The sequence below is a fragment of the Lampetra fluviatilis genome, unplaced genomic scaffold (assembly GCF_964198595.1).
Source record: "Lampetra fluviatilis unplaced genomic scaffold, kcLamFluv1.1 SCAFFOLD_830, whole genome shotgun sequence".
In the NCBI taxonomy this organism is placed as follows: Eukaryota; Metazoa; Chordata; class Hyperoartia; order Petromyzontiformes; family Petromyzontidae; genus Lampetra; species Lampetra fluviatilis.
Window position 1 is genome coordinate 1413 of NW_027621579.1, and position 13588 is coordinate 15000.

General features: G+C 53.7%; 1 protein-coding gene across 1 annotated transcript in view; it reads right to left on the minus strand.

Annotated features, from left to right (window-relative positions):
• Positions 1 to 11020: 11020 nt before the first annotated feature.
• The window catches only part of LOC144955443 (ATP-dependent RNA helicase DHX15-like), a 16121-nt gene continuing 13553 nt past the window's right edge, over positions 11021 to 13588 (minus strand). The window contains exon 6 of the mRNA XM_078885659.1: positions 11021 to 11269. Coding sequence (XP_078741785.1) covers positions 11027 to 11269 — 243 coding nt within the window. The 3' untranslated portion in view covers positions 11021 to 11026. The remainder of the gene's footprint in view (positions 11270 to 13588) is intronic.

Sequence of the window (13588 nt, forward strand, 5' to 3'; positions counted from 1 at the left end):
ACACCTACCCACATATACACACACACCTACACACACACACCTACCCACAGATACACACACACCTACACACACACACACCTACACACAGATACACACACCTACACACACACACACCTACCCACAGATACACACACACCTACACACACACACACCTACCCACAGATACACACACCTACACACACACACACACACCTACACACACACACACCTACCCACAGACACACACACACCTACACACACACACACCTACCCACAGACACACACACACCTACACACACACACACCTACCCACAGACACACACCTACACACACACACACCTACCCACAGATACACACACACACCTACCCACAGACACACCTACCCACAGATACACACACACACACCTACCCACAGACACACACACACCTACACACACACACACCTACCCACAGATACACACCTACACACACACCTACCCACAGATACACACACACCTACACACACACACACCTACCCACATATACACACACACCTACACACACACACACCTACCCACATATACACACACACCTACCCACACACACACCTACACACAGATACACACACCTACACACACACACACCTACCCACAGATACACACACACCTACACACACACACACCTACCCACAGATACACACACACCTACACACACACACACCTACCCACAGACACACACACACCTACACACACACACACCTACCCACAGCCACACACACACCTACACACACACACACCTACCCACAGACACACACACACACCTACACACACACACACCTACCCACAGATAAACACACACCTACACACACACACCTACCCACAGACACACACACACCTACACACACACACACCTACCCACAGACACACACACACCTACACACACACACACCTACCCACAGACACACACACACACCTACACACACACACACCTACCCACAGATAAACACACACCTACACACACACACCCACAGAGACACGTACCTCTTGACCGGTGAGAAACAACAGCAGGTCACCCTCATCCTCCTCACACACACACACCTACACACACACACCTACACACACACACACACCTACACACACACACACACACCTACACACACCTACACACACCTACACCTACACACACACACACCTACACACACCTACACACACCTACACCTACACACACACACACACACCTATACACACACACACCTACACACACACACACCTACACACACCTACACACACACACCTACACACACACACACCTACACACAAACACCTATACACACACACACCTACACACACACACACCTACACACACACACACCTATACACACACACACACCTACCTACACACCGCTACCCACACACACCTACACAGAGACACACACACACCTACACACACACACACACCGCTACCCACACACCTACACACACACACCTACACACCACTACCCACACACCTACACACACACCTACCCACACACACACCTACCCACACACACACCTACACACACACACACCTACACACACACACACCTACACACACACACACCTACACACACACACACCTACACACACCTACACACACACACACCTACACACACACACACACCTACACCTACACACACACCTACACACACACACCTACACACACACACACACACACCTACACACACACACCTACACACACACACCTACACACACACACCCACACACCTACACACACACACACACACCCCCACACCTACACACACACACACACACCCACACACACACACACACCTACACACACACACCCACACACCTACACACACACACACACCCCCACACCTACACACACACACCCACACACCTACACACACACACCTACACACACACACAGACACACACACAACTACACACCTACACACACACACACACCTACACACACACACCTACACACACACACCCACAGAGACACGTACCTCTTGCCCAGTGAGGAACAACAGCAGGTCACCCTCATCTTCTTCACACACACACACACCTACACACACACACACACACCTACACACACACACCGCTACACACACACACACACACCTACACACACACACACCTACACACACACACACACACCTACACACACACCTACACACACACACACCTACACACACACACAGAGACACACACCGCTACCCACACACCTACACACCTACACACACACCCACACCTACACACACACACCTACACACACACACCCATAGAGACACGTACCTCTTGCCCAGTGAGGAACAACAGCAGGTCACCCTCATCTTCTTCTCACACACACCTTCACACACACACCTACACACATACACCGCTACACACACACACACACCACACACACACACACACAGACACACCTACACACACACCTACACACACACACCTACACACACACACACCTACACACACACCTACACACACACACCCACACCCACAGAGACACGTACCTCTTGCCCAGTGAGGAACAACAGCAGGTCACCCTCATCTTCCTCACACACACACACACCTACACACACACACCACACACCCACACACCCACACACCTACACACACACACACACCCACACGTACCTCTTGCCCAGTGAGGAACAACAGCAGGTCACCCTCATCCTCTTCACACACACACACACACACACCTACACACACACACCGCTACCCACACACACAGACACACACACACACACACACCTACACACACACACACACCTACACCTACACACCTACACACACACACACACCTACACACACACACCTACACACCTACACACACACACCCACAGAGACACGTACCTCTTGCCCAGTGAGGAACAACAGCAGGTCACCCTCATCCTCTTCACACACACACACCTACACCTACACACACACACTGCTACACACACACACACCACACACACACATCTACCTACCTACACACACACACACACACCTACACACACACACACCCCCACACCTACACACACACACCCACACACCCACACACCTACACACACCTACACACACACCGCTACACACACACACACCACACACACAGACACACACCTACACACACACCTACACACACACACACCTAGACACAGAGCTACACACACACAGAGACACCTACACACACACACACCTACACACCCACAGACACACACACACACCTACACTTACACACACATCTACCTACCTACACACACCACACACCTACACCCACACCTACACACACCGCTACACACACACACCTACACACACACACCCACAGAGACACGTACCTCTTGCCCAGTGAGGAACAACAGCAGGTCACCCTCATCTTCTTCACACACACACACCTACACACACACACCTACACACACACCTACCTACACACACACACCACACACCCACACACAGAGACACACACCTACACACACACACACACCTACACACACACACACCTACACACCTACACACACACCTACACACACCTACACACACACACACCTACACACACACACACCTACACACACACACACACCTAGACACAGAGCTACACACACACACCTACACACCCACAGACACACATACACACACACACACCTACACACACACACCCACAGAGACACGTACCTCTTGCCCAGTGAGGAACAACAGCAGGTCACCCTCATCCTCTTCACACACACACCTACACACACACACACCTACCCACAGATAAACACACACCTACACACACACACCTACCCACAGACACACACACACCTACACACACACACACCTACCCACAGACACACACACACCTACACACACACACACCTACCCACAGACACACACACACACCTACACACACACACACCTACCCACAGATAAACACACACCTACACACACACACCCACAGAGACACGTACCTCTTGACCGGTGAGAAACAACAGCAGGTCACCCTCATCCTCCTCACACACACACACCTACACACACACACCTACACACACACACACACCTACACACACACACACACACCTACACACACCTACACACACCTACACCTACACACACACACACCTACACACACCTACACACACCTACACCTACACACACACACACACCTATACACACACACACCTACACACACACACACCTACACACACCTACACACACACACCTACACACCTACACACAAACACCTATACACACACACACCTACACACACACACACCTACACACACACACACCTATACACACACACACACCTACCTACACACCGCTACCCACACACACCTACACAGAGACACACACACACCTACACACACACACACACCGCTACCCACACACCTACACACACACACCTACACACCACTACCCACACACCTACACACACACCTACCCACACACACACCTACCCACACACACACCTACACACACACACACCTACACACACACACACCTACACACACACACACCTACACACACACACACCTACACACACCTACACACACACACACCTACACACACACACACACCTACACCTACACACACACCTACACACACACACCTACACACACACACACACACACCTACACACACACACCTACACACACACACCTACACACACACACCCACACACCTACACACACACACACACACCCCCACACCTACACACACACACACACACCCACACACACACACACACCTACACACACACACCCACACACCTACACACACACACACACCCCCACACCTACACACACACACCCACACACCTACACACACACACCTACACACACACACAGACACACACACACCTACACACACACACAGACACACACACAACTACACACCTACACACACACACACACCTACACACACACACCTACACACACACACCCACAGAGACACGTACCTCTTGCCCAGTGAGGAACAACAGCAGGTCACCCTCATCTTCTTCACACACACACACACCTACACACACACACACACACCTACACACACACACCGCTACACACACACACACACACCTACACACACACACACCTACACACACACACACACACCTACACACACACCTACACACACACACACCTACACACACACACAGAGACACACACCGCTACCCACACACCTACACACCTACACACACACCCACACCTACACACACACACCTACACACACACACCCATAGAGACACGTACCTCTTGCCCAGTGAGGAACAACAGCAGGTCACCCTCATCTTCTTCTCACACACACCTTCACACACACACCTACACACATACACCGCTACACACACACACACACCACACACACACACACACAGACACACCTACACACACACCTACACACACACACCTACACACACACACACCTACACACACACCTACACACACACACCCACACCCACAGAGACACGTACCTCTTGCCCAGTGAGGAACAACAGCAGGTCACCCTCATCTTCCTCACACACACACACACCTACACACACACACCACACACCCACACACCCACACACCTACACACACACACACACCCACACGTACCTCTTGCCCAGTGAGGAACAACAGCAGGTCACCCTCATCCTCTTCACACACACACACACAGACACACACACACACACACACCGCTACCCACACACACAGACACACACACACACACACACCTACACACACACACACACCTACACCTACACACCTACACACACACACACACCTACACACACACACCTACACACCTACACACACACACCCACAGAGACACGTACCTCTTGCCCAGTGAGGAACAACAGCAGGTCACCCTCATCCTCTTCACACACACACACCTACACCTACACACACACACTGCTACACACACACACACCACACACACACATCTACCTACCTACACACACACACACACACCTACACACACACACACCCCCACACCTACACACACACACCCACACACCCACACACCTACACACACCTACACACACACCGCTACACACACACACACCACACACACAGACACACACCTACACACACACCTACACACACACACACCTAGACACAGAGCTACACACACACAGAGACACCTACACACACACACACCTACACACCCACAGACACACACACACACCTACACTTACACACACATCTACCTACCTACACACACCACACACCTACACCCACACCTACACACACCGCTACACACACACACCTACACACACACACCCACAGAGACACGTACCTCTTGCCCAGTGAGGAACAACAGCAGGTCACCCTCATCTTCTTCACACACACACACCTACACACACACACCTACACACACACCTACCTACACACACACACCACACACCCACACACAGAGACACACACCTACACACACACACACACCTACACACACACACACCTACACACCTACACACACACCTACACACACCTACACACACACACACCTACACACACACACACCTACACACACACACACACCTAGACACAGAGCTACACACACACACCTACACACCCACAGACACACATACACACACACACACCTACACACACACACCCACAGAGACACGTACCTCTTGCCCAGTGAGGAACAACAGCAGGTCACCCTCATCCTCTTCACACACACACCTACACACACACACACCGCTACACACACACACACACCACACACACACACACACAGACACACCTACACACACACCTACACACACCTAGACACAGAGCTACACACACACAGAGACACCTACACACACACACACACCTACACACCCACAGACACACACACACACCTACACACACCCACAGAGACACGTACCTCTTGCCCAGTGAGGAACAACAGCAGGTCACCCTCATCCTCTTCACACACACACACCTACACCTACACACACACACTGCTACACACACACACACCACACACACACATCTACCTACCTACACACACACACACACACCTACACACACACACACCCCCACACCTACACACACACACCCACACACCCACACACCTACACACACCTACACACACACCGCTACACACACACACACCACACACACAGACACACACCTACACACACACCTACACACACACACACCTAGACACAGAGCTACACACACACAGAGACACCTACACACACACACACCTACACACCCACAGACACACACACACACCTACACTTACACACACATCTACCTACCTACACACACCACACACCTACACCCACACCTACACACACCGCTACACACACACACCTACACACACACACCCACAGAGACACGTACCTCTTGCCCAGTGAGGAACAACAGCAGGTCACCCTCATCTTCTTCACACACACACACCTACACACACACACCTACACACACACCTACCTACACACACACACCACACACCCACACACAGAGACACACACCTACACACACACACACACCTACACACACACACACACACACCTACACACCTACACACACACCTACACACACCTACACACACACACACCTACACACACACACACCTACACACACACACACACCTAGACACAGAGCTACACACACACACCTACACACCCACAGACACACATACACACACACACACCTACACACACACACCCACAGAGACACGTACCTCTTGCCCAGTGAGGAACAACAGCAGGTCACCCTCATCCTCTTCACACATACACCTACACACCTACACACACACACACACACACCGCTACCCACACACCTACACACACACACACACACCTACACACACACACACACCTACACACACACCTACCTACACACACTGCTACACACACACCCACAGAGACACGTACCTCTTGCCCAGTGAGGAACAACAGCAGGTCACCCTCATCCTCTTCACACACACACCTACACACACACACACACCTACACACACACACAGAGACACACACCGCTACCCACACACCTACACACACACACACCCACAGAGACACGTACCTCTTGCCCAGTGAGGAACAACAGCAGGTCACCCTCATCCTCTTCACACACACACCTACACACCTACACACACACACACCTACACACACACACAGAGACACACACCGCTACCCACACACCTACACACACACACACCCACAGAGACACGTACCTCTTGCCCAGTGAGGAACAACAGCAGGTCACCCTCATCCTCTTCACACACACACCTACACACCTACACACACACACACCTACACACACACACAGAGACACACACCGCTACCCACACACCTACACACACACACACCCACAGAGACACGTACCTCTTGCCCAGTGAGGAACAACAGCAGGTCACCCTCATCCTCTTCACACACACACCTACACACCTACACACACACACCTACACACCTACACACACACACACCCACAGAGACACGTACCTCTTGCCCAGTGAGGAACAACAGCAGGTCACCCTCATCCTCTTCACACACACACACCTACACACACACCTACACACACACACACCTACACACACACACACACCCACACGTACCTCTTGCCCAGTGAGGAACAACAGCAGGTCACCCTCATCCTCTTCACACACACACCTACACACCTACACACACACACACACACACCGCTACCCACACACCTACACACACACACACACACCTACACACACACACACACCTACACACACACCTACCTACACACACTGCTACACACACACCCACAGAGACACGTACCTCTTGCCCAGTGAGGAACAACAGCAGGTCACCCTCATCCTCTTCACACACACACACACACCTACACACACACACCTACACACCCACAGAGACACGTACCTCTTGCCCAGTGAGGAACAACAGCAGGTCACCCTCATCCTCTTCACACACACACACACACCTACACACACACACCTACACACCCACAGAGACACGTACCTCTTGCCCAGTGAGGAACAACAGCAGGTCACCCTCATCCTCTTCACACACACACACACACCTACACACACACACCTACACACCCACAGAGACACGTACCTCTTGCCCAGTGAGGAACAACAGCAGGTCACCCTCATCCTCTTCACACACACACACACACCTACACACACACACCTACACACCCACAGAGACACGTACCTCTTGCCCAGTGAGGAACAACAGCAGGTCACCCTCATCCTCTTCACACACACACACACACCTACACACACACCTACCTACACACACTGCTACACACACACCCACAGAGACACGTACCTCTTGCCCAGTGAGGAACAACAGCAGGTCACCCTCATCCTCTTCACACACACACACACACCTACACACACACACACCTACACACACACAGAGACACACACCGCTACCCACACACCTACACACACACACACACACCCACAGAGACACGTACCTCTTGCCCAGTGAGGAACAACAGCAGGTCACCCTCATCCTCTTCACACACACACACACACCTACACACACACACCTACACACCCACAGAGACACGTACCTCTTGCCCAGTGAGGAACAACAGCAGGTCACCCTCATCCTCTTCACACACACACACACACCTACACACACACCTACCTACACACACTGCTACACACACACCCACAGAGACACGTACCTCTTGCCCAGTGAGGAACAACAGCAGGTCACCCTCATCCTCTTCACACACACACACACACCTACACACACACACACCTACACACACACACAGAGACACACACCGCTACCCACACACCTACACACACACACCTACACACCCACAGAGACACGTACCTCTTGCCCAGTGAGGAACAACAGCAGGTCACCCTCATCCTCTTCACACACACACACACACCTACACACACACACCTACACACCCACAGAGACACGTACCTCTTGCCCAGTGAGGAACAACAGCAGGTCACCCTCATCCTCTTCACACACACACACACACCTACACACACACCTACCTACACACACTGCTACACACACACCCACAGAGACACGTACCTCTTGCCCAGTGAGGAACAACAGCAGGTCACCCTCATCCTCTTCACACACACACACACACCTACACACACACACACCTACACACACACACAGAGACACACACCGCTACCCACACACCTACACACACACACCTACACACCCACAGAGACACGTACCTCTTGCCCAGTGAGGAACAACAGCAGGTCACCCTCATCCTCTTCACACACACACACACACCTACACACACACACACCTACACACACACACAGAGACACACACCGCTACCCACACACCTACACACACACACCTACACACCCACAGAGACACGTACCTCTTGCCCAGTGAGGAACAACAGCAGGTCACCCTCATCCTCTTCACACACACACACCTACACACACACACCTACACACACACACAGAGACACACACCGCTACCCACACACCTACACACACACACCTACACACCCACAGAGACACGTACCTCTTGCCCAGTGAGGAACAACAGCAGGTCACCCTCATCCTCTTCACACACACACCTACACACCTACACACCTACACACACACACACCTACACACACACACAGAGACACACACCGCTACCCACACACCTACACACACACACACACCCACAGAGACACGTACCTCTTGCCCAGTGAGGAACAACAGCAGGTCACCCTCATCCTCTTCACACACACACACACACCTACACACACACACACCTACACACACACACAGAGACACACACCGCTACCCACACACCTACACACACACACACACCCACAGAGACACGTACCTCTTGCCCAGTGAGGAACAACAGCAGGTCACCCTCATCCTCTTCACACACACACCTACACACCTACACACACACACACCTACACACACACACACACCGCTACCCACACACCTACACACACACACACCTACACACACACACACACCCACAGAGACACGTACCTCTTGCCCAGTGAGGAACAACAGCAGGTCACCCTCATCCTCTTCACACACACACCTACACACCTACACACACACACACCTACACACCCACAGACACACACACACACCTACACACACACACACACACACCTACACACACACACACCTACACACACACCTACCTACACACACTGCTACACACACACACACCTACACACACACACCTACACACCCACAGAGACACGTACCTCTTGCCCAGTGAGGAACAACAGCAGGTCACCCTCATCCTCTTCACACATGTGAATCTGGATCACGGTGCGAATGGCCGCCTCTAGGTAGTCTCTCTCGGGCTCCGGCGTGTAGAAGATCTCCACAGGGTGAGTTCGTCCGGGGATGCTCATCAGAGGGCAGCGGTCAAAGTAGTCCTGGAACTTTCCAGCGTCCAGCGTGGCGCTCATGATGATGATCTGGGGGGCGGTGGTGGTGGTTAGAATAGAGACTCAGAGAGTGTGTGGGTGAGTGGGTGAGTGAGTGAGTGGGTTAGTGGGTGGGTGGGTAAGTGAGTGAGTGAGTGGGTGAGTGAGTGAGTGAATGGGATGCTCATCAGAGGGCAGCGGTCAAAGTAGTCCTGGAACTTTCCAGCATCCAGCGTGGCGCTCATGATGATGATCTGGGGGGCGGCGGTGGTGGTGGTGGTTAGAAGTGAGACTCAGAGAGTGAGTGGGTGGGTGGGTGAGTGGGTGAGTGGGTGAGTGAGTGAGTGGGTTAGTGGGTGGGTGGTTGAGTGAGTGGGTGAGTGAGCGAGCGAGGGAGTGGGTGAGTGGGTGAGTGGGTGGGTGAGTGGGTGCGTGGGTGGGTTAGTGAGTGAGTGAGTGAGTGAATGAGTGGTTGAGTGGGTGAGTAGGTGAGTGAGTGAGTAGGTGAGTGAGTGAGTGAGTGGGTGAGTGAGTGGGTGGGTGAGTGGGTGAGTGGGTGAGTGGGTGAGTGGGTGGGTGAGTGGGTGCGTGGGTGGGTTAGTGAGTGCGTGAGTGAGTGAATGAGTGGTTGAGTGGGTGAGTAGGTGAGTGAGTGAGTAGGTGAGTGAGTGAGTGAGTGCGTGAGTGAGTGGTGTGGGTGAGTGGGTGAGTGGGTGAGTGAGTGGGTGGGTGAGTGAGTGAGTGAGTGGGTGAGTGAGTGAGTGGGTGAGTGAGTGGGTGAGTGAGTGAGTGAGTGGGTAGGTGGGTGGGTGAGTGAGTGAGTGAGTGGGTGAGTGGGTGAGTGAGCGAGCGAGTGAGCGAGTGAGTAGGTGAGTGAGTGAGTGAGTGGATGGGTGGGTGACTGGGTGAGTGAGTTGGTGGGTGAGTGGGTGGGTGAGTGAGTGAGTGGGTAGGTGGGTGGGTGAGTGAGCGAGCGAGGGAGAGGGTGAGCGAGCGAGTGAGTGGGTTAGTGGGTGGGTGAGTGAGTGAGTGGGTGGGTGGGTGAGTGAGTGGGTAGGTGGGTGGGTGGGTGAGTGGGTGGGTGAGTGAGTGGGTAGGTGAGTGGGTGGGTGAGTGGGTGGGTGAGTGGGTAGGTGAGTGGGTGGGTGAGTGGGTGGGTGGGTGGGTGAGTGAGTGAGTGGGTAGGTGGGTGGGTGAGTGGGTGGGTGAGTGAGTGAGTGAGTGGGTGAGTGAGCGAGCGAGTAGGTGAGTGGGTGAGCGAGCGAGGGAGCGAGTGAGCGAGTGGGTGAGTGAGCGAGCGAGTGAGTGGGTGAGCGAGCGAGTGAGTGAGTGGGTGAGCGAGCTCGTGAGTGGGTGAGCGAGCGAGCGAGTGAGCTCGTGAGTGAGCGAGCGGGTGAGTGAGTGAGCGAGCGAGCTCGTGATTGAGCGAGTGAGCGAGTGGGTGAGTGGGTGAGTGAGTGAATGAGAGGTTGAGTTAGTGAGTGAATGAGCGAGCGAGCGAGCTCGTGATTGAGCGAGCGAGTGAGCGAGCGAGTGGGTGAGCGAGCGGGTGAGCGGGTGAGCGAGTGAGTGAGCGAGTGAGCGAGTGAGCGAGTGAGCGAGTGGGTGAGTGGGTGAGTGAGTGAATGAGAGGTTGAGTTAGTGAGTGAATGAGCGAGCGAGCTCGTGATTGAGCGAGCGAGTGAGCGAGTGAGTGAGTGAGTGGGTGGGTGAGTGGGCGAGTGAGTCAAGGAGCACCTTGAGGTCAGCCCTCTGCTTGGTGATCTCCTTGAGGACCCCCATGAGGATGTCCGTGGCCAGCGTTCTCTCGCTCGCTCGTGAGTGAGCGAGCGAGCGGGTGAGCGAGCGAGTGAGCGGGTGAGCGAGCGGGCGAGCGGGTGAGTAGGTGAGTGAGTGAGTGAGTGAGTGGATGGGTGGGTGACTGGGTGAGTGAGTTGGTGGGTGAGTGGGTGGGTGAGTGAGTGAGTGGGTAGGTGGGTGGGTGAGTGAGTGGGTGAGTGGGTGAGTGAGCGAGCGAGGGAGAGGGTGAGCGAGCGAGTGAGTGGGTTAGTGGGTGGGTGAGTGAGTGGGTAGGTGGGTGGGTGGGTGAGTGGGTAGGTGGGTGGGTGGGTGAGTGAGTGAGTGGGTGGGTGAGTGGGTAGGTGGGTGGGTGAGTGAGTGAGTGGGTAGGTGGGTGGGTGAGTGGGTGGGTGAGTGAGTGAGTGAGTGGGTGAGTGAGCGAGCGAGTAGGTGAGTGGGTGAGCGAGCGAGGGAGCGAGTGAGCGAGTGGGTGAGTGAGCGAGCGAGTGAGTGGGTGAGCGAGCGAGCGAGTGAGTGAGTGGGTGAGCGAGCTCGTGAGTGGGTGAGCGAGCGAGCGAGTGAGCTCGTGAG